At 37.7% G+C, this 24949-nt stretch overlaps 1 protein-coding gene across 1 annotated transcript in view; it reads right to left on the bottom strand.

The window, feature by feature from the left end:
• KLHL4 (kelch like family member 4) overlaps positions 1 to 24949 on the bottom strand; it is a 136534-nt gene that overhangs the window by 51837 nt on the left and 59748 nt on the right. Inside the window, exons 2-3 of the mRNA XM_068962430.1 lie at positions 1312 to 1479; positions 816 to 952 (exon numbers count right to left, since the gene is read on the bottom strand). Of these exons, the coding sequence (XP_068818531.1) occupies positions 816 to 952; positions 1312 to 1479 (305 nt within the window). The remainder of the gene's footprint in view (positions 1 to 815; positions 953 to 1311; positions 1480 to 24949) is intronic.

The following is a 24949-nucleotide window of genomic DNA, read 5'->3' as shown; positions in this document are numbered from 1 at the left end:
GCTGCGGTTCATGGAGTCACAAAGAGTCAGACACGTCTGAGTGACTGAACTGAACTGAACTGATGTATATGTATGTGCGTGTATTTGTTGCTCTGTCGTGTTCGACTCTGCAACCCCATGCACTATAGCTTCCCAGGCTTCTCTGTTGATGGGATTCTCCAGGAAAGAATACTGGAGTGCGTAGCCATTCCCTTCTCCAGGGATCTTCCTAACCCAGGGATTGAACCTGGGACTCCCACTTTGCAGGTGGATTCTTTACTGTCTGAGCCACCAGGGAAGCCCTATGTATATATAATCATCAAGTTGTATACTTTAAATATATATGATTATATTTGTCAATCATTCCTCAATAAATTTGGAATGAATGAATGAATAAATGTTTCTTGGCCCCCAAACTGTTCCTGTTACTTTTGTTTTATGGTTTGAGTAAATATGACATTATTATTTCAAAAAATGAAGCTAAATCTATAGAGGTAGAATATTCTTTTTCCACTCTTAGTTTTACAAATGAGAATGTATTCACAACATGAGACACAGAGAGAGACAGACAGACATGCTCTTGTAACTTTGTGTTAATATAGCTATATTTTCTCATGGCCCCAAATTTTATAGCATATTATTTACCTCTTCCTCTTTTATACTATTGAATTTAAATACTGACTCTGTCACTTACTACCTTAGGAAATTTACTTAACTGGTCTATCCTTCAGTTTTCTCACTAACTAATAATAGACTCACAGGCTAATAATAATGTGAGTTATATGATGTAGAGATATTGTGAGGATTGAATGAATTTATACATACCAAGCACTTACCTGTGTAAGCATACTGCACCAAGGAATTAAGTGCATTAGGATCGATTCCTTCCATCTTGACCTCTTTTTGTTTGGCTTCAAGCACATCATTAGTAAACATTGCAGCAAAATAATCAGACACTGCACTAAGCACCAACCTAGAAATAGGAATGTTTCATAGGAATTTAAAACAGTCCGTAATCTCACTGAAAAGCATGAAATACAGTCAGTAAATGTGTAATACTGGTAAGTATGCTTTCTGCGTACATATTTCATATGTCACTAAAGTATAGTGAAATTAGAAAAGTAAATTAAGTTTATTTTCTTTAGACAATTTGTGCTGCTTTTCTTCATTAATTTCTCTAATGTTTAGCTCTTCTAAATATCACAGGGCGACATGGATCATATGGGCTAGTGTATTTTTAATATAATGACATAATCTATTTTCTTAAAAGCTCCAATTTGTAATCAATGGACTGATTCTTTCTCATTCATACATGCTATACTCAGTACTTACCGATGGGCTGGAATCCGGAGATGTCCAGCAATGAGTAACACATCACACAACTGTTTCTCTTTCAAGTAGTTCTCCATTTTTTGAAGAGTTTGCTGTGCATGGTTTACAGCATGAAACTGCTCCTCAAATCTGCTAACACTCATGTCTTCAGCATGCTGTGTAGCCAATCTGAAAGGGGGATAAGTGTGAGAATATGGTTTGTTTCTCCTAGTGAGTGTGCAAATATCCAGTGGACATTTAGGCACATCACTTCTAAAAGAAATAAATTGAATTAAAGTAAACAATATTTGCCCACCAATCCTAAATATTTTACTGTTATTGCTCCCTAACCTCCATTAAAGTGAAGTGTCATGGTTAGTATTTATATCTGGAATGTAACCATGGATCTAATTATGTATAGTACAGCTGCAGACGTCATGCTAATTTTATATGCACAAACATAAATTTCAAAACACAAACCACTTTTTAAAAATTTTATTGACATCACAGTTAAATCATTAGGCATGATATGGTAGAATTGTAGGTATAATTTAAAATATTTTTTTCAAATTTGTTATGTTCTGGAGCTTCTCCATGAAGTATTCATTGCACATCAGAAATATTTCCTAGAGAATCTCAAGCCTGAGAGTTCCACGATATTGTTTACAGTTGTTTCCCATCAAGAAAATAAACATATTTCCACCTTTTATATTGTTTCTGTTTTACTGAGATATAACTGACATATTACATTGAGTAAGTTTTAAATGTGCAGTGTGATGATGATATTCATATATATTGTGAAATGATTACCATGATAAGGTTGCGTGCATGCTCAGTCACTAAGTCATACCATGGGATTTTTCAAGGCAAGTATACTGGAGTGGGTAGCCATTTCCTCCAGCTGATCTTCCTGACCCAGGGATGGAACCTGCATCTGCTGTGTCTCCTGCATTGGCAGGTGGATTCTTTACCACTGAGTCACATGTAAAAGGGACCACTTTTACAGATACAGAATAGCCAAGATTTTTTTTCTTTCAGCACTTTATTTAGAGTAAGCCCTTCATATCTGTGGATTGAACCCATCCACAGATTTTTGTATCTGTGGTGGGTCCTGGAATCAATCCCCATGGATACTGAGGGACAAATGTATATCATACCACTGCCTTCTGTCTTGCAAGGTTTCTTCTCAGAAAATTATCGATAATTTTATTGATAATTCCTTGTATGTACTGAGTCACTTCTTTCTTGCTGCTTTCTAGACAACTCTGTCCATTACAGTTTCATTACAGTGTGTCTGGATCTCTTTGGTTTATCCTACAAAAAGTTCATTTAGATACTTGTATTTCAAATCTATATCTCTCCTCAAATTTGGGGAATTCACTACTTTTATTTCTTATTTTTTAAGTATATAAGTAGGAGCACAATAAATATTTATTGATTGGTTACAACTTTGTATTTTCACAAATCACAATCATAGAAGAGATGAATTTATGATAATGATCTTGATGAATTTCAAGAATTTAGAAAACATTTTGACACTGAAATTTTTAAATATGCAGAAAAGTTGAAGGGAAAGAACAAAAGCATAATGTCCCCCAAGACCTGCCAACTTTTAACTGTTACCAAAAGTACTTTATCTGTTTTACTGAATCATTTGAAAGTAAGTTATTACAATATGACACTTCATGCCTGAATATATAAGCATTTATCTCCTAGTGAAAGAGTCAATTCTTAGGTATGTTGATAAGAAGTCCAGGGTCTCTGAGGAGGAGAAAGGGGCACAGTGCTCTCAAGGAGGAGAAAACCACAATTTTTCCACATTGCTTTGTCTTAGTTACATAAGACATTATTTTCTCTCAGCTCAGAGCTAATGATTACACAACGAAACAACTCATCTTAAACTATATCACAACAATGTAGCCTGCTCAAGGACATGTTTCTCCTTCTTAAGAACATTCTGACTAATCCTGTTATCTTAAAATTATATTGTGGGAGTGGGTCTGGTTAAGACTTTTCTGTTGTTAGTTCTAATCTTGATAATTTAAGATGTATGTCCTGGGAGTGGGTCTGGTAGAGGTATATAAGGCTTTGATAAAACTAGTGACTGGATGCACTTTCCATCCCTCTTCTGATGTCTATGTCAGAAGCTTTCTCTATCCCTTTTTATATTTTAATAAAACTCTGCTACACAAAAGGTCTTGAGTGATCAAGCCTGGTCCCTGGCCCCAAAGCTAAATCTTCTTCAGGGATCACAAATCCAACATTGTTCACCATAGCTATTACTAGGAATAAGGATATTCTACATCTTATGGAGGAGCCTGGTGGGCTACTGTCCTCGGGGTCACAAAGAGTTGGACACGACTGAGTGACTTCACTTCACTTCACATCTTAAGGTGTGCCACTGCAACACCTGAGATCAATAGCTCAGTAAAATCTAATATGATAGATTTATATGGAATAATCGCCCCTATAGTTCTAATATGTCTTTTAAAATTTTTTCCTCATCCAGGATCTAGCCAAAATTTATACACCCATCAGGTTATGTCTTTTCTCTCTCTCTTTTTTTTTTTGTCTTTCCTCTTTTAATTTAATAAGGAATACTTCTTTCTGGCATTTTTTTCCATTATGACCTTGAACTTTTTCAACCATTCTGAATTCTTGTAGAAAGTCCTAAAACTTGGATTTTTCTGTTTGCTTCTTTGTTTGTTTTTCTTTTCTTAGTAGATTTAAATTACAATTTCTCACTCTGTGGTGCATCTCTTAGTGCATCAGTAGAGATACAGAATGTCAAGCTGCCCCACTGCTGGTGATGCTAAGATGATTACTTTTTTTAGATGGTAACTGCCAGATCTTTGTTTACTTAAAGTACATTTTTTCCTTTTGTAAATGAACAATATATGGGATGATACTGTGAAACATTTTAAACACCTTTCCATTCAAGTATTCATTGATAACATATCTCCAAGACCCTATTAAGTGTTCTAAGAAACTCTCTGCCCATTTTCTCCCTTTTCTCCATCTGGGACTTTAGTTCTGAATATATTGTCTGTTTGATGATAGTTCTTAATTCTCTAAGGTTCCATTCACAGTTTTCACTTTTTTCTTTGTGTTTTCGAGATTTGATAATTTCATACCAGTTCAGTTCATTTCAGTTGCTCAGTCATGTCTGACTCTTTGTGACACAATTAACTACAGCACGCCAGGCTTCTCTGTCCATTACCAACTCCAGGAACTTTCTCAAACTCATATCCATCGAGTGGGTAATGCCATCCAACAATCCCATCCTCTGTCATCACCTTCTCCTCCAGCATTCAATCTTTCCCATCATCAGGGTCTTTTCCAATGAGTCGGTTCTTCACATTAGGTAGCCAAAAGTACTGGAGCTGCAGCTTCAGCATCAGTCCTTCCAATCAATGTTCAGGACTGATTTCCTTCAGGATTGACTGGTTTGATCCCTTGAAGTCCAAGGGATTCTCAAGAGTCTTCTCCAACACCACAGTTCAAAAGCCTCAGTTCTTCGGTGCTCAGCTTTCATTATGGTCCAATTCTCACATCCATACATGACTACTGGAAAAACCATAGCTTTGACTAGAAGGATCTTTGTCAGCAAAGTAATGTTTCTACCTTTTAATATGCTATCTAGGTTGGTCATAGCTTTTCTCCCAAGGAAAAATGTCTTTTAATTTTATGGCTGCAGTCACCATCTGTAGTGGTTTTGGAGCCCAAGAAAATAAAGTCTCTCACTGTTTCCATTATTTCACCATCTATTTGCCATGAAGTAATGGGACCAAATGCCATGATCTTAGTTTTTTGAAGGTTGCGTTTTAAGCCAGCCTTTTCACTCTCCTCTTATACTTTCATCAAGAAGCTCTTTAGTTCCTCCTCACTTTCTGCCATAAGGGTGGTGTCATCTGCATATCTGAGGTTATTGATATTTCTCCCGGCAACCTTGACTCCAGCTTGTGCTTCATCCAGCCCAGAATTTCGCATGATGTACTCTGAATGTAAGTTAAATAAAGAGGGTGACAATATACAGCCTTGACAAACTTCTTTCCCAATTTGGAACCATTCTGCTATTCCATGTCCAGTTCTAGCTTCTTGACCTGTGTATAGATTTCTCAGAAGGCAGGTCAGATGATCTGGTATTCAAATCTCTTGAAGAATTTTCCACAATTTGTTGTGATCCACACAGTCAAAGGCTTTGGCATAGTAAATAAAGCAGAAGTAGATGTTTTTCTGGAATTCTCTTGCTTTTCCTAGAATCCAATGGATGTTGGCAATATTATCTCTGGTTTTTCTGCCTTTTCTAAATCCAAGTTGAACATCTGGAAGCTCTCGGTTCATGTACTGTTGAAGCCTGGGTTAGGGAATTTTGAGCATTACTTAACTAGCATGTGAGATGGGTGCCATTGTGTTGTAATTTGAACATTATTTGGCATTGACTTTCTTTGGGATTGGAATGAAAACTGATCTTTTCCAGTCTTGTGGCCACTGCTGAGTTTTCCAAATTTGCTGGCATATTGAGCACAGCACCTTAACAGCAGCATCTTTCAGGATTCAAAATAACTCAACTGGAGTTCCATCACCTCCAATAGCTTTGTTTGTAGTGATTTTTCCTAAGACCCACTTGACTTTGGACTCCATGATGTCTGGCTCTAGGTGAGTGACCACATTGTCATGGTTATTTGGGTCATGAAGATCTTTTTTGTGTAATTCTTCTGTGTATTTCTGGGGCTTCCCTTGTAGCTTACTTGGTAAAGAGTCTGCCTGCAAGGCAGAAGACTTGGGTTCGATCCCTGGGTCAGGAAGATCCCCTGGAGAAGGAAATGGCAACCCACTCCAATATTCTTGCCTGGAGAATCCCATGGACAGAGGAGCCTGACAGGCTACAGTCCATGGAGTCGCAAAGAGTCGGACACAACTGAGCGATTTTAACTCTGTGCATTTTCAACACATTTTACTAATATCTTTTGCTTTTGTTAGGTTCATACCATTTCTGTCCTTTATTGTGCTCATCTTTCCATGAAATGTTCCCTTGGTATCTCTAATTCTCTTAAAGTGATCTCTAGTCTTCCCATTCTATTGTTTTCCTCTATTTCTTTGCATTGATCACTTAGGAAGCTTTTCTTATCTTTCCATGCTATTCTTTGGAACTTGGCATTCAGATGGATGTATCTTTCCTTTTCTCCTTTACCTTTAGCTTCTCTTCCTTTTTCAGCTTTTTGAAAGACCTCCTCAGACAACCATTTTGCCTTTTTGCATTTCTTTTTCTGGGAGATGGTCTTGATTACTGCCTCATGCACAATGTCATGAGCCTCTGTCCATATTTCTAGGCACTCTGTCTATCAGATCTAATTCCTTGAATCTATTTGTCACTTCCACTGTATAATTGTAAGGACTCACAAATTCATATAACTTGTTCATTTAACTTGTCTTATGATCACAAGTTCATATAACTTCTCTTCAAATTCACAGATCTTTTTCCTGCAAGTTCAAGTCTGTTATTGAAATTCTCTAGTAAATTCTTCAATTCAGTATTGTATTTTTCAGGTCCAGAATTTCTGTTTGTTTGCCTTTTTTTTTTTTTTTGGTAATTTCTATCTCTTTCTTGATATCCTTATTTTGTTTATATATTGCTTTTCTGACTTCTTTTAATTATTTTTCTGTGTTTTCCTTTAGCTCTTTGAAGATACTTAAGAAAATTGTTTAAGTTATTTGTCTAGAGATTTTAAAACATGTGGCTCTTTAAGGTCAGTTTCTGGATATTTATTTTGCTCCTTTTGAATGAGCTATGTTTCCATGTTTCTTTGCATGTCTTATGATCTTTTGTTAAAACTGGGTATTTTGAAAAACAGTCACTTTTCCTAATCTTTGCATGATGGTTCAGTGTGGGGGATGTCTTTCACTAATCTACCCAGCATGAAGGATGAGGTCTTTTCAGGCCTTTTTTGAGAATGCCTCTCTGTGGACTTGCATGTGTGCATTTTAATACCAATCTCACATACACACACCTGCTTATACATGTCTTAATTTCTCTAAGTCTCACCTCTGCTTCTTTGTTGGGCCTTAAATATTCTACCAATATTCCTTTGCCTATAATCTCTTGCCACCAGGTTTCCATAGGTCTATAGTCTTTCTACATTTTTCACATGCTGTGATACCTGCTACTGCTTTCTGTGACTTCTAATCTAGGATTCAAACCACACTGGTATTCTCATCTGAGCACTGAATTAGGCAATACTGAGATCAGTTTGTTGCATATCATGTGGATAGGGCAGAATGTAGCAAAAAAAGTTCACTCATTTCTTATAACTTGAGGGAGAAATCAAGAAATAAGTTGCCTACGTCCAGTTGTGTTGTGCCACCCTGGTACAAGAGCAAGCATCAATGCCATGAATTTTCCTATTGATTTGAATATGACTTTTTATTGACTTGCTTGACTGCTGTATATCCTTGATTTCCTTCCAAAGCTCCCCAAAAGCCTTTTAAATCAATCTGTAATTGTTTACTTGAAATTTACATAGAGGACAAAGGTCTGGAGCTTCTTAACTCATCATTGTGCTGACATCACAGAAGCTTTACAGTATGATTTTTATTTAATTTCAGGATGGGAAACACATGTACACCGTGGCAAAACGAATACAATACTGTAAAGTAATTAGCTTCCAATTAAAATAAATTTATATTTTAAAAAAAGAATACTTTAAGTTCCTATTTTTCTGATTAGCAGTAAAACAGATATCAGAAAAATAAAACTTTAAGATTTTTGTTGCAAAGCTTTTTGTAAAATATTACTTTAAGAAAAAATGAAAAGCGGTATCTTAAAAAATGGTGAGGGTGTGATTAATTTTGGAGGCCACTTTGGAAGGCTGTTTGGAAACATAAACTTAAAAAAATTAAAGCATACTTTGTAAAGACATTTTTGGCAAGCTTCTGAGTTTGAAGTTGAAAATCTGAATGTAGTTATTTTAGAGAATGTGTCTTTTACTATAGTTCAAATGCTGCAATAACACAGAGCAAGGAACTTTCCTGGTGGTCCAGTGGTTATGACTCTGCCTTATAATGCAAGGGGTATGGGTTCAATCCCTGGTTAGGGAAGTAAGATCCCTCATGCCTTACAGCCAAGAAACCAGAACATAAAAACAAAATTGCAACAAATTCAATAAAAGCTTTAAAAATGATCCACATTAAAAAAAAAAAAGGTAAAAAAAAGAAGAACCAGGTAGTGATAACAGAGTGCATAAATTAATGTTTAAGCATTTCACAAGTAGCTTCATACTTTTTGTTTTTCTTTTGTAAGTTCTACTTTTCTTTTTTTGTTGTTGTTCAATGAAAATTCAACTTTTATTGCTACATAACAATTTACCACAAACTTAGTGACTTTAAACAATGGCCAGCTATTACCTCACAGATAGCATTAATCTACTAGAACTGCAATCTCATACGTGTTGAGGCCTCTTCCAAGCTCCGTGGTTGGCAGAATTCAGTTCATGGTGACTGTAGGACTGAAGTTCACATTTTCTTGTAGTCATCAGGTGAGGGTAGCTCCAGATCTTAGAGGCTGCCTGCAGGTGTTTGCCACTTGGGTTTCTCCATTGTTATCGTTCAACAATGAACGATGTCTTGTTGAACTCTTTGTGACCCCATGGACTGCAGCATGCCAGGCTTCCATGCCCTCCCCTATCTCCCAGAGTTTGCTCAAACTTACATCTATTGAGTCAGTGATGCTATCTAACCATCCCATTCTCTGCCACCCGCTTCTCCTCTTGCCTTCAATCGTTCCCAGCATCAAAGTCTTTTCTCCATCAGGATTTTCTCCATAGGCCCTCTCATAACATGGTAGTCTACTTCTTCAATTCCAGCAGGAGGTTCCGTGGTGTGGTGACTCAAATTTCTTCTTTTAGCAAGGGTCCAGTCCCTTTTAAGGGCTGGCTCATCTGTTTAGGTCAGGCCCACCCAGAATAATCTCCCTTAATTAACTCAAAGACAATTGATTTGGGACCTTAATGGCACCTGCGAAATCCAATGGAAACTTAGCCTTCTTATAATGGTGTTGCCTTAGGTCCTAAAATGTCTAATTTATGCACATATTAATGTATAATTTATGCACATATTAATGTATAATTTATGCACATATTAAATGCTATTGTAGCTTGAACTTTCTAGTGATAAACAATCCACCTGCCAATGCAGAAGACGTAAGAGACACAGGTTCAGTCCCTGGGTCGGAAAGATCCCCTGAAGGAGGGCGTGGCAACCCGCTCCAGTATTCTTGCCTGGAGAATCCTATGGACAGAGGAGCCTGGCAGGCTACAGTCCATAGGATCACAAACAGTCTGACATACCTGAAGTGACTGAGCACAAACACAGCTTGAACTTTACTACATTTGGAGTCTTGGAAGTGGATAAATTAAATCTCAAGAGCAAATCACAAACTTAAAACTTCTTCTTTCTAAGATAGCTATGCACATAATATAAACTTGTAGTCATGCAGATATCATAATTTTGAGTGACATAAATTAAGCAACATTTTAAATCTATAATAAGTAATAGATTTTTCTCTGGAGAAATGATGCATTCTTCTGTGTCAAGCCAAGTAAGTCTTTTAATATATTGGGTTGGCCAAAAAGTTCATTCAGGTCTTTATATAATGTTATGGGAAAACCTGAACAAAATATTGGTGAGCCCAATATCATATGTGATCATATTTTAAGATATTATCTGTTGTAAATTACTGAAATTGTTATTTGTAAAGAAATATTATATATAGATAATACAAAACAAGAGACTAAAATGTTTCCATTCAATCCAAAACATTTGCCATCTATGAAGGCTTATCAGTTGTTAATATTTCAGACAATATATTTCAAAATTTTGTTATTTAATTATTATAAATGATGCATCAAAGTTGAAATTACTTTCATCTGAGATTCTAAAATTTATTTGCTCTTGGATTTCTAGCTTTCAGAATTAAGAAAAAGTACTCTGATGCTGGGAGTGATTGGAGTTAGGAGGAAAAGGGGACAACAGAGGATGAGATGGCTGGATGGCATCACCGACTCGATGGACGTGAGTTTGAGTGAATTCCAGGAGTTGGTGATGGACAGGGAGGCCTGGTGTGCTGCAATTCATGGGGTCACAAAGAGTCGGACACGACTGAGTGAATGAACTGAACTGAACTGACACTTATATTGTTTAAATAACCAAGTCTGTGGTATTTCATTATGGCAGTCCTAGAAAACTAATGTAAGCCATATATAAAATTGAATATGATAAGGTTAGGTTCTTTTCACCATTAGCTTATAAACATTTGCTGAAAGAGACTACATGCATTTTATAATAATAAATGACAAAATCACATGAGATGTCAACAATTTATTAAATATTAATTACATTAATTGTTTTAAAAATTAATAAAATTTGAGAGGAAACAATGTAGTGTAGTCATTAAGAACTTATACCTTTTACTCAGATAAAGTCTTCATTTCCATTCTAATAATTAATTACTTTAAGAAATTTACTAATCTTTCCTAATGCTCAAATCCTCTTATCTGTAAAATAGTGCCAACTCCAAAGATTTTTTTTAAATGATGCAACAAGAAGTACTCATTAAATATTAGCTATCATAGTCACCAAAAGCACCAGCACTGATACTACAATCATAATAATTTCATCATGATAATCACCATCTAGTACTACAATGATCAGTGAAAGCAGCAGCAAAAAAAATAAGGATAGCTTTAGAAGGATACAGTAAGAATATAGGTGAGCTTAGCCTTGAAGGATGGACATGTCCTGGCTGAGCAGAAAAGAATGAGAAAGACGTTTTAGAAATGGAGAGCAACGTGAACAAAAGTTTGTAAGTGTTGTACTGCTGTTATTTTGCCCAGCTAAACTTCTCATAACATGTTGGAAGGAAGGGAGAAGTAGCAAAGTAAAATGTAGACTAGGAATAGAAGTTAAACACTGGTAAAATCATAGGCCATTTACAAAACCTGGTATGGGCAATGAAAACTGAGAAAAGAGAAATCTGCACCTGGGAACTGAGTCATTGGGAAGAATTTGCTCAGCGTTAGTCTGAAGGGCAGTTCTAGACTTCACCTGACAGTGACTTGACAAAGAAAATCAAAGTAGTTAGCATTTGGTTGCAGTGAGACCCTTTTTGAAGGTCTTCCCTGAGTGAAATAATAGCAATTCTGAGCCAGATGCCTGGCAGTAGAAAAGTGCACAGCATGTTCAGCGCTAGTGTTTGACCACCTTCATTGGGATATACAGATTACATATGAAACAAAAGTGAAAGCAATAATTAACATTCACTGATTATTTAAAATGTATTTATTTTTAATTGGAGGATAATTGCTTTACATATTGGGCTGGTTTCTTCCATACATCAACATGAATCAGCCATAAGTACACATATGCCCCCTCCTTCTTGAACCTCTCTCCCACCTCTCACCCCATCCCACTCCTCTAGAATGTCACAGAGCACCAGCTTTGAGCTCCCTAAGTCATACAGCAAATTCCCACCAGCTATCTATTTTACATATGGTAAAGTATATGTTTCAATGCTACACTCTATTTATGCTACCCTCTTCTCCTACTATGTTCACAAGTTGCTTCTCTGTCTGCATCTCCATTGCTGCTCTGCAAATATTTTGATCAATACCATCTTTCTAGGTTTCATATATATGTGTTAATATAAAATATTTGTTTTTCTCTTTCTGATTTGCTCCATTTTTTGTAATAGGCACTAGGTTCATCTGCCTCATTATAACTGACTCAAATACATTCATTTTAATGGCTGAGCACCAGGCTGCAATGGCATAGGAGTGGCTTAGAGGAGCTACCCCATGTCCGAGGTCAGGGATGGAGGCTGAGAGGAGCTACCCCATGTCCAAGGTCAGGGGTGGAGGCCGAGAAGAGCTACCCCACGTCTGAGGTCGGGGGCGGCAGCTGAGAGGAGCAACCACACATCCAAGGAGTGGTGGCTGCATGGGTGCAGAAGGGCCGAAAGGAGCTACTCCACGTTCAAGGTCCGGAGGGGCGACCTTGTCCAAGGTAAGAAACAGTGGCTACACTTTGCTGGAGCAGCTGTGAAGAGATACCCCACGTCCAAGGTAAGAGAAACCCAAGTAAGATGGTAGGTGTTGCCAGAGGGCAGACACACTGAAACCATAATCACAGAAAACTAGCCAATCTGATCACACAGACCACAACCTTGTCTAACTCAATGAAACTAAGGCATGCCCTGTGGGGCCACCCATGATGGGCGGGTCATGGTGGAGAAGTCTGACAGAATGTGGTCCACTGGAGAAGGGAATGGCAAACCACTTCAGTATTCTTGCCTTGAGAACCCCATGAAGAGTATGAAAAGGCAAAATGATAGGATACTGAAAGAGGAACTCCCCAGGTCAGTAGGTGCCCAATATGCTACTGGAGATCAGTAGAGAAATAACTCCAGAAAGAATGAAGGGATAGAGACAAAGCAAAAACAGTATCATTTGTGGATGTGACTGGTGATAGAAGCAAGATCCGATGCTGTAAAGAGCAATATTGCATAGGAACCTGGAATGTCAGGTCCATGAATCAAGGCAAATTGGAAGTGATCAAACAGATGTCAAGAGTGAACGTCGACATTCTAGGAATCAGCAAACTAAAATGGACTGGAATCGGTGAATTTAACTCAGATGACCATTATCTCTACTACTGCGGGCAGGAATCCCTCAGAAGAAATGGAGTAGCCATCCTGGTCAACAAAAGATTCTGAAATGCAGTACTTGGATGCAATTTCAAAAATGACAGTAATCTCTGTTCGTTTCCAAGGCAAACCATTCAATATCACGGTGATCCCAGCCTATGCCCCAACCAGTAACACTGAAGAAGCTGAAGTTGAACAGTTCTATGAAGATCTATAAGACCTTTTAGCGCTAACACCCAAAAAAGATGTCCTTTTCTTTATAGGGGACTGGAGTGCAAAAGTAAGAAGTCAAGAAACACCTAGAGTAAAAGGCAATTTTGGCCTTGGAATATGGAATGAAGCAGGGCAAAGAGACTAGTCGAGTTTTGCCAAGAGAACACACTGGTCATAGCAAACACCCTCTTCCAACAAAACAAGAGAAGACTCTACACATGGACATCACCAGAGGGTCAAAACCAAAATCAGATTGATTATATTATTTGCAGCCAAAGATGGAGAAGCTCTGTACAGTCAGCAAAAACAAGACCGGGAGCTGACTTATTGCCAAATTCAGACTGAAATTGAAGAAAGTAGGGAAAACCACTAGACCATTCAGGTATGACCTAAATCAAATCCCTTACAATTACACAGAGGAAGTGGGAAATAGATTTAAGGGACTAGATCTGATAGACAGAGTACCTGATGAACTATGGACAGGGATCAAGCCCATCCCCATGGAAAAGAAATGCAAAAAAGCAAAATGGTTGTCTGAGGAGGCCTTACAAACAGCTGTGAAAAGAAGAGAAGTGAAAAGCAAAGGAGAATGCAGAGTTCCAAAGGATAGCAAGAGGAGATAAGAAAGCCTTCCTTGGCGATCAATGCAAAGAAATAGAGGAAAACAACAGAATGGGAAAGACTAGAGATCTCTTCAAGAAAATTAGAGACACCAAGGGAACATTTCATGCAAAGATGGGCTCAATAAAGGACAGAAATGGTCTGGACCTAACAGAAGCAGAAGATATTAAGAAGAGGTGGCAAGAATACAGAAAAACTGTACAAAAAAAGATCTTCATGACCAAGATAATTACGATGGTGTGATCACTCACCTAGAGCCAGACATCCTGGAATGTGAAGTCAAGTGGGCCTAGAAAGCATCACTACAAACAAAGTTAGTGGAGATGATGGAATTCCACTTGAGCTATTTCAAATCCTGAAAGATGGTGCTGTGAAAGCGCTACACACAATATGCCAGCAAATTTGGAAAACTCAGCAGTGGCCACAGGACTGGAAAAGGTCAGTTTTCATTCCAGTCCCAAAGAAAGGCAATGCCAAAGAATGCTCAAACTGCTGCACACTTGCACTCATCTCACACACTAGTAAAGTAATGCTCAAAATTCTCAAAGCCAGGCTTCAGCAATACGTGAACCATGAACTTCCAGATATTCAAGCTGGTTTTAGAAAAGGCAGAGGAACCAGAGATCAAATTGCCAACATCCGCTGGATCATCGAAAAAGCGAGAGAGTTCCAGAAAAGCATGTATTTCTGCTTTACTGACTATGCCAAAGCCTTTGACTGTGTGGATCACAATACACTGTGGAAAATTCTGAAAGAGATGGGGATACCAGACCTGCCTCTTGAGAAACCTATATGCAGGTCAGGAAGCAACAGTTAGGACTGGACATGGAACAACAGACTTGTTCCAAATAGGAAAAGGAGTATGTCAGGGCTGTGTATTGTCACCCTGCTTATTTAACTTATATGCAGAGTACACCATAAGAAATGCTGGGCTGGAGGAAGCACATGCTGGAATCTATATTGCCTGGAGAAATATCAATAACCTCAGATGTGCAGATGACACCATCCTTATGGCAGAAAGTGAAGAGGAACGAAAAAACCTCTTGATGAAAGTGAAAGAGGAGAGTGAAATGTTGCCTTAAAGATCAACATTCAAAAAATTAAGATAATGGCATCTGATCCCATCACTTCATGGGAAATAGATGGAAAACAGTGAAAACCATGTCAGACTTTAATTTGGGGGGCTCTAAAATCACTGCAGATGGTGACTGCAGCCATGAAATTAAAAGACGCTTACTCCTTGGAAGGAAAGTTATGACCAACCTAGAAAGCATATTAAAAAGCAGAGATATTTCTTTGCCAACAAAGGGTCCATCTAGTCACGGCTATGGTTTTTCCTGTGGTCATGTATGGATGTGAGAGTTGGACTGTGAAGAAAGCTGAGTGCCGAAAAATTGATGCTTTTGAACTATGGTGTTGGAGAAGACTCTTGGGAGTCTCTTGGACTGCAAGGAGATCCAACCAGTTCATCCTAAAGGAGACCAGTCCTGGGTGTTCATTCGAAGGACTGATGCTGAGACTGATACTCCAGTACTTTGGCCACTCTTCATGAGAAGAGTTGACTCATTGGAAAAGACCCTGATGCTGGGAGGGATTGGGGCAGGAGGAGAAGGGGACGACAGAGGATGAGATGGCTGGATGGCATCACTGACTCGATGCACATGAGTTTGGGTAAACTCTGGGAGCTGGTGATGCACAGAGCGGCCTGGTGTGCTGCTCTTCATGGATTCGCAAATAATTGAATATGACTGAGCGACTGAACTGAACTGAATATTCCACTACATTTATGTACTACCACTTATTTCAGTGAACATCTAGGTTGCTTATATATCTTAGCTATTGTCAATAATGCTGAAATGAACATTTGAGTACATGTATCTTTTTAAATTACGGTTTCCTCAGGATATATGCCTAGTAGTGAGATTGTTGGATCATATGGTAGTTTTATGCCTAGTATTTTAAGGAATCTCCATACTGTTCTTCATAGTGGCTCTATTAATTTATATTCCCACCAACAGTGCAAGAAGGTTCCCTTTTCTCCACATCCTTTCCAGCATTTATTGTTGGTAGATTATTTGGTGAATGTCATTCTGACCAGTGTGAGGTGATACCTCATTATAGTTGTGATTTACATGTTTCTAATAATGAGCAATGTTGAGCAACTTTTCTTAGCCATTTGTATACCTTCTTCAGAGAAATGTCTGTTTAGATTTTCTGACTGCTTTTTGTTGGGCTGTTTATTTTTCTGGTATTGAGATGCATGGACTTCTATATTTTGAAGATCAATCCTATGTTAGTTGATTTATTTGCTATTATGTTCTCCCATTCTAAGTATTGTCTTTCCATTTCTTTATATTTTACTTTGTTATGCAAGAGTTTCTAAGTTGAATTAAGTCCCATTTGTTTACTTTTGTTTTTATCTCCATTAATCAAGGAGGTGGGTCATAGAGGATCTTGCTCTTATTTATGTCAAGGAGTGTGGTATGTTTTTCTCTGAGAGTTTTATAGTTTTTGACCTTATGTTTAAGTTTTTAATCCATTTAGAGTTTATTTTTGTGTAAGGTACTAGAAGGTGCTCTAATTTCATTCTTTTGCATGTCTTCCCAGCACCACTTGCTAAAGAGCCTGTATTTTCTCCATTGTATATTCTTGCCTCCTTTGTCAAAGGTAAGGTGGCCATAGTGTGTGGGTTTATCTCTGGGTTTTCTGTATTGCTCCACTGGTCTATATTTCTGTTTTTCTGCCAGTACCACACTGTCTTGGTGACTGTAGCTTTGTAGTGTAGTCTGAAGTCAGGAAGGTTGAGTCCTCTAGCACTTTTTTTCTTTCTCAAGATTACTTTGGCTATTTGGTGTCTTTTTTTCCCAAAACAATGTGAATTTTTTTGATCTATTTCTGTGAAAAATACCATTCATATTTTGATATGGATTGCAGTGAAAATATAGATTGCTTTGGATAGTGTAGTCATTTTTACAATATTGATTATTCCAATTTAAGAACATGTTATATCTCTCAATCTGTTTTTGTCATCTTTGATTTCTTTCACTACTGTGTTATAGTTTTGTGCATAGAGGTTATTAGTCTCTTTAGATAAGTTTATTCCTAGATATTTTATTATTTTTGCTGCAATGGTGAATGTGCTTGTTTCCCTAATTTCTCTTTCTGATTTTTCATTGTTAGTATACAGGAATTCAAGGAATTTCTATTGTATATTAATTTTATATCATGCAACTATACTATACTATATTCATTGATTAGCTCTATTAATTTTCTGGTGGTATCTTTAGAGTTTTCTATGTATAGTGTCATGTCATCTGCAAAGAGTGAGTTTTACTTCTTTTCTAATCTCAATTCATTTTATAATTATTTTCTTCTCTGATTGCTGTGGTTAGGACTTTCAAAACTATGTTGAATAATAGTGGTGAGAGTGGGCACCCTTGTCTTGTCTGATCTTAGAGGAAATGATTTCACTTTTTCACCATTAAGAATAATGTTTGCTGTGGGTTTGTTTATATATGCCCTTAACTACATTGAGGTATGTTCCTTCTACCTGGAGGAAGGCATGGCAACCCACTCCAGCATTCTTGCCTGGTGAATTCTCATGGACAGAGGAGTTTGGCTGACTACAGTTCATGGGGTCACAAAGAGTTGGACATGACTGAGCAACTAAGCACAGCACAGTAGATGTTCCTTCTACTTTCTGGAGATTCTTTATCATAAGTGGGTGTTGAATTTTCTCAAAAGCTTTCTCTGCATCTATTGAGATGATTATATGGTTTTTGTCTTTCAGTTAGTTACTATGGTGTATCACATTGATTGACTTGCATATGTTGAAGAATCCTTGCACCCTGGGATAAAGCTCAGTTGATTATAATGTGTGATCAAGTTAATGCGTTATTGGATTCTGTTTGCTAAAATTTTGTTTAAGACTTTTTATATCTATGTTCATTAGTGATACTGGCCTGTAATTTTCTCTTTTTTGGCACCTTTGTTTGGTTTTGGTATCAGGGTGATGGTGGCCTTGTTGAATGAGTTTGGGAGCTTCCATTCCTCTGCAATTTACTGGAATAATGTGAGCAGGATAGGTAGGGGTTAGCTTTTGTCTAAACTTTTGGTAGATTTTTTCCTATGAAGCCCTCTGGCTCTGGGTTTTTGTTTGTTGGAACACGTTTTTATTTTCATGCTTGTGATTGGTTTCCTCATGTTTTCTATTTCTTCCTGGTTCAGTTTTGGAAAGTTATATTTTTCTAAGAATTTTTCAATTTTCCCTTAAGTTTTCCATTTTATTGACATGTAGTTGCTTGCAGTAATCTCTTATCAACCTTTGTATTTCTGCATTGTGTGTTGTAACTTCCCCCTTTTCATATTTAATTATACTGATTTGAGTTTTCACTGTTTTGTTCTTGATGAGTTTGGCTAAAAGTTTGTCAACTTTGTTTATCTTCTCAAAGAACCAATTTTTATTCATCTTTGCTATTGTCTCCTTCATTTCTTTTTCATTTATTTCTGCTCTGATTTTTATATTTTTTTCCTTCTATTATCTTTGGGGTTTCTTTGTTTTTTTTTTTTCTTGTTGCTTTAGGTGTAGAGTTGTTATTTATTTGATGTTTCTCTTGCTTCTTTAGGTAGGCTTGTATGACTATAAACTTCTCTCTTAGAACTGCTTTTACTGCATCCTGTAGGTTTTGAGTTGCCCTGTTTTCATTGTCATTTGCTTCTAGGTATTTTGTATTTCCTCTTAAATTTTTTTTTAGTGACCTTTTGGTTATTCAGAAGTGTATTGTTTAGCCTGCATGTCCTTGTGCTTTTTATAGTAACTTCACTGTGATTGATATCTAATATTATAGCATTGTGGTCAGAAAGGATGGTTGAAATGATTTCAATTTTTAAAAATTTACCAAGGCTTGATTTGTGACCCGAGATGTGATCTGTCTTGGAGAATGTTCCATATTCACTTGACAAAACCTGAAATCTACTCTTTCTGGATGAAATGCCCTGTAGATATCAATTAGGTCTAACTGGGCCAATGCATTGTTTCTAGCGTTTGTTTCCTGATTAATTTTCTGTCTGGATCATTTGTCCATTGTTGTGAGTCGTGTGTTAAATTCCCCCACTATCATGTGTTACTGTCGACTTTTCCTTTAATTGTTGTTAGCATTTGTCTTACGTATTGAGTTACTCCTATGTTGGGTACATATAGATTTATAATTGCTATATCTTCTTGGATTGACCCCTTAATCATTATGTTGTGTCCTTCCTTGTCTCTTTAATGGTCTTTATTTTAAACTCTGGTTTTTCAGATATGAGTACTGTTATTCCTGCTTTCTTTTGCATTTCATTTGCTGGAATATCTTTTTTTTTCAGCTCCTCAATTTCAGTCTGTATATGCCCTGAGGTACAAGGTGGGTCTCTTGTGGACAGCACATTCTTGCTTTTGTATTCATTCAAGTAATCTGTGTCTTTTGGTTGGAACATTTAAACCATTTACATTTAAGGTAATTATTGATATACATGATCCTATTACCACTTCCTTTATTATTTTGGGTTTGTTTTTGTAGGTCTTTTCTTTTTCTTTTGTGTCCTGCCTAGAGAAGTTCCTTTAGTATTTGTTGTAAAGCTGATTTGGTGGTGCTGAATTCTCTTCACTTTTGCTTGTCTGTAAAGCTTTTGATTTCTCCTTCAAATCTGAATGAGATCCTTGCTGGATAGGGTAATCTTTGCAGCTTTTTTTCCCTTTCATCACTTTATGTACGTTTCACCCCTCCTTTCTGGCCTGAAGAGTTTCTCTTGAAAACTCAGCCAGCAGCATTATGGGGATTCAATGGTAACTATATGGGTATATTATTTGTTGCTTTTGCTTTGCTGCGTTTAATATTTGTTCTTTGTACTTAATTTTCATTATTTTGATTAATATGTCTCTTAACGTGTTTCTCCTAGACTTTATCCTGTATGGGACTCCCTCGGCTTCCTGGACTTGGATGGATATTTCCTTTCCCATGTTAGGGAAGTTTTTGAATATAATCTCTTCAAATATTTTCTCATACTGCTTCTTTTTCTCTTCTTCTTCTAGGACCCCTATAAATGAATGTTGACACTTAATTTTGTCCCAGAGGTCTCTGAGATTGTCCCTGTTTCTTTTTATTCTTTATTTCTTTATTCTACTCTTCTTCAGTTATTTCCACCATTCTATCCTCCAGCTCACTTATCTGCTCTGCCTCAGTTATTCTTCAATTGGTGGGCTGCCATCTCTGGGGTTGCACAGAGTCGGACACGACTGAAGTGACTTAGCAGCAGCAGCAGTGTATTTTTAATCTCAGATATTGTGTTGTTCATTGGATTGTTTGTTCTTTATTCCTTCTAGGTCCTTGATAAACATTTCTTGTATCTTCTCAATCCATCCCTCCAGTCTATTTATCTGGGCATCCATCTTATTTCCAAGATTTTGGATCATCTTTACTATCAATCCTCTGAGTTCTTTTTCAGGTAGACTGCCTATTTTTTTCATTTGTTTGGTCTTCTGAGTTTTTATCATGTTCCTTCATCTGGTGCATGTTTATCTTTCTTTTCATTTTTTTTTAATTACTGTGTTTGGGATCTCCTTTCTGCAGGCTGAGAGGTCATTGTTCCTCTTAATTGTGAAGTCTGCCCCCCTGTGATTGGGTTTGGATCAGTGCCTTGTGAAGGTTTCCTGGTTTAGGGGATTCATGCCTGTGTTCTGGTGGATAGAACTGGATCTTGTTCCTCTGAAGGGAAATTCTAGGTCCAATAGTGTGTTTTCTGGTATCTATGGGCTTGGTATGGCTTTGGGCAGCCTATGTGCTAATGTGTGGGGTTGTGTTCCTGTTTTGCTGAAGGTCTGGTGTGAAATGTCCGGCACTGGGGCTTGCTGGCTTTTGGCTGGGGTTTGGTCTTAGTGCTGAGATAGAGGACTTTGGGACAGATTTTGCCACTTAATGTTCCATCAGGTTGGAAGTTCTCTGGTGATCCAAAGTCCTGGACTTGGGTCTCCTACTTGGTGGGGATTCATGTCTGACTACTTAGTGTAGCACCAAGACTTCACAGTGCAGAAAACAAAACCCCAAGACTAATGGTGGAAATAACACTCAACATCCCAGAACACCCAAAGAAACTCACACTCTTACAAAGAGGAAGGGAGAGAGAGAAAAGGGAAAAAATAGAGAAAAACAGGAATGAATAAAGAAGAGAACATTCAAGCCAATAGTCAAATGCATAACTGAAAATAAATACTAAAAATGGCCTAGCAAAAATAGAAAATTAAAAACATTGGGAAAATGCAATAATTATGCATAAAATAACATGAAATTGTTTAAAATTGAGATGCTTTAAAAATTTTTGTTTTAAAAATTAAAGGAATAATAAAAAATAGAACAATATGAAAAAGACAAAAAAGAGAAAAATGTGTAGAGAGTGTTAGCAGAAGAATCCTCTTATAATTTCTCTGTTGACCCCTCCACACAGTGAGCTCCAGTAAATCTGCCTACTTAGAAAGTCCTCCAATATTTCTAGTAAGGTTTCTCAAAGTTTTGTGAGTGGTGTGGGATCTGCTCATACTCAAATCTGGCATTAGTCCAGTTTGTACCTGCTTCCAAAGTCTATAATTTCCCCAAAAGTCCACAGTTGCTGGCTAATTGTGGGGATTTAATCCCTATATCTGTTGCTGCAGAAGTAATTTCCTCTTCTTTCCTTTGCCTACATAGCCTGGTGTTGTGCTTTGGCTTTGGCCCTGCCTCTGCCTTTAGCCTGCCCCCATGTGTCTGTTCTCTGCCCAGACATGAGGGGGTGAAAGTAGCAGCTTATTAGGGCTCACTTGCTCATTTTGGCTGAGGAGATGGGGGTATGGCAGACACAGTTGGGGTGGACATTCACAAATTTAATGAAATGCAGCAAGGACAAGAAAGAAAATATAGAATTGTGACTTAAACAGCAGTAGGATCAAGAAAAGCTAATGGTCTGTTTGGTGTATTTTATTTGGGGAAAAGTTAGTTAACTGAAGAGAATCTAATTCTTCTTTCTTTCTTCTTCTTCTTCTTTTTCTTTTTTTTTTTTGGTTACGCTATGCTGGACAAAACACTATGTGAAAGAGATTTATAAACGAAAATTATGAGACATACATACAGTCTATACATAAATAACAGTCCCCTCGATGTCAAGATTGATGTGTTAAGTTAAAGACTGGTGAAAGACTTGCTTTTTGGAAGAAAAGCTATGACCAATGTAGACAGCATATTATAAAGCAGAGACATTACTTTACCAACAAAGGTCCGTCTAGTAAAAGCTATGGTTTTTCCAGCAGTCATGTATGGGTGTGAGAGTGGGACTATAAAGAAAGCTGAGTGCTGAAGAATTGATGATTTTGAGCTGCGGTGTTGGAGGAGACTGTTGAGAGTCCCTTGGACTGCAAGGAGATCCAAATAGTCCATCCTAAAGGAAATCAGTCTTAAATATTCATTGGAAGGACTGATATTGAAACTCCAATAATTTGGCCACCTGATATGAAGAACTGACTCACTGCAAAAGACCCTGATGCTGGGAAAGATTGAAGGCAGGAAGAGAAGGGGACGACAGAGGATTTGATGGTTGGATGGCATCATCGACTCAATACACATGAGATGGAGTAAACTCTGGGAGTTGGTGACGGGCAGGGAGGCCTGGCATGCTGCAGTCCATGGGATAGCCAAGTGTCAGACATGACTGAGTGACTGAACTGAAGTGAAAGCTTTATGTAGCAACTGCTGTAGCTTTGGGTTTCCTAATGAGAACAATGGGTGAGACAAGGAAAGTATACAGTCTCCAAAGCTGTTTTTAATATGGTATTAAAACGTTTGCTTATTTATTGTTTTAATATGGTTTTCTAAGGATTGCTGATAGTAATTTTTTTTTACTATGCTAATATAATGGAGAAGGAAAAAAAAAACTGAAATATACATGATAACCCATTCTCAACTCTGCCTTCCAAGCTTGACCTTTAAAGGTATATTATGTGTCATTCATATAGAGACATAAAGACAAAACATTGTGGAAAAGAGAATAACATTTGTCTTGTTGAAGGTTTTCAGAAATATGTGACCTGATCTACATGGACAGTTGTAAAATCACTGCAGATGGTGACTGCAGCCATGAAATTAAAAGACACTTACTCCTTGGAAGAAAAGTTATGACCAATCTGGATAGTATATTCAAAAGCAGAGACATTACTTTGCCGACTAAGGTCCGTCTAGTCAAGGCTATGGTTTTTCCTGTGGTCATGTATGGATGTGAGAGTTGGACTGTGAAGAAGGCTGAGTGCCGAAGAATTGATGCTTTTGAAGTGTGGTGTTGGAGAAGACTCTTGAGAGTCCCTTGGACTGCAAGGAGATCCAACCAGTCCATTCTGAAGGAGATCAACCCTGGGATTTCTTTGGAAGGAATGATGCTAAAGCTGAAGCTCCAGTACTTTGGCCACCTCATGCAAAGAGTTGACTCATTGGAAAAGACTCTGATGCTGGGAAGGATTGGGGGCAGGAGGAGAAGGGGACGACAGAGGATGAGATGGCTGGATGGCATCACGGACTCGATGGACGCGAGTCTGAGTGAACTCCGGGAGATGGTGATGGACAGGGAGGCCTGGCATGCTGTGATTCATGGGGTCGCAAGGAGTCAGACATGACTGAGCAACAGAACTGAACTGAACTGAAAAGCAAGCAACTCTGGCACCAAGGAGTTTGCAACAACCAGCCACCTCTGCCCCTTTTAGTATATTAAAAAAAAAGAAGCCTAAATTCTAACTTGGGAAAGATGGTACTTTGGAACACTAATTGACCATCTCCTCAGTCTGCTGGCTTTCTGAATAAAATAGCTATTTTTTGCACCAAAACTTCACCTCTCAATTTACTGGCCTGTCATGGAGGAGCAGTAAGGACTTGGACTCAGTAACATTATTGTTCTTCATCTGCTTTATAAGATTTATGAAATTTGTGACTTATGTTAAATTCAGAGATCAAATTTTTGTGTTAATGATGTTGCAGTGTGGTCAGTTCAGTTCAGTTCAGTCGCTCAGTCGTGTCCGACTCTTTGCGACCCCATGAATCGCAGCACGCCAGGCCTCCCTGTCCATCACAATCTCCCGGAGTTCACTCAGACTCACGTCCATCGATCTGTGATGCCATCCAGCCATCTCATCCTCGGTCGTCCCCTTCTCCTCCTGCCCCCAATCCTTCCCAGCATCAGAGTCTTTTCCAATGAGTCAACTCTTCGCATGAGGTGGCCAAAGAACTGGAGCTTCAGCTTTAGCATCATCCCTTCCAAAGAAATCCCAGGGCTGTGCTCAGTCATGTCCAACTCTTTGTGAGCCTGCTAGGCTCCTCTGCCATGGAATTTTCCAGACAAGAATGCTGGAGTGGGCTGCCATTTTCTACTCCAGGGGATCTTCCTCACCCAGGGATCAAATCCATGTCTCTTGTGTATTATGCACTGCAGGCAGAGTCTTTGCCACTAGTACCACCTGGGAAGTCCTGAGTTAATGATAAAATTATTTAAATATGTTTTTTAATCTAAATATTTTATTATGAATGATCTTTGTCTAGAAAATATATTAATTTTACTTATAGGTATTCATAATTCTAAAGATTTTATATTGTGTATGAATATATTTCCATTCAAAATAACTATTTTAATCTAACAAAAATGAACAATTATAGAATTCTGAATAGTAAGTTATGAAATTTGGTATAAGCATTTGCAAGTAATGCTGCCAAATCACTAAGTATTGGTACATGTCGACTCAAAATTCCTTTTTCAATAAGTTATCATAATTAAGGCACATTTTCCACATTTCCCTTAATATATTGAATCTCTGATGTCTATCAAGTGTTTCATTTAATATAAACAGAAAAACTATTAGAGCTGAAAATGAAACATATCAAAGTACTTCCAATATGAAGAGTTATACTTGTTTCCTATATATTTATAAGTCTGCCAGCAACGCATGTATATTTTTCCTTTTTGGTACCACCATGGAAGGCTATTTTGTATATATAAAAATACTCATTAGTGCCATTCTTTTCCAAGCTTTCTTGGTATAACCCTAATATTGTTTTACAAAAATTGTCTGAATATATATGTGTGCAG

This window comes from Capricornis sumatraensis, chromosome X, assembly GCF_032405125.1.
Source record: "Capricornis sumatraensis isolate serow.1 chromosome X, serow.2, whole genome shotgun sequence".
Classification (NCBI taxonomy): Eukaryota; Metazoa; Chordata; class Mammalia; order Artiodactyla; family Bovidae; genus Capricornis; species Capricornis sumatraensis.
This window is presented reverse-complemented; position numbering and strand designations above follow the sequence as displayed.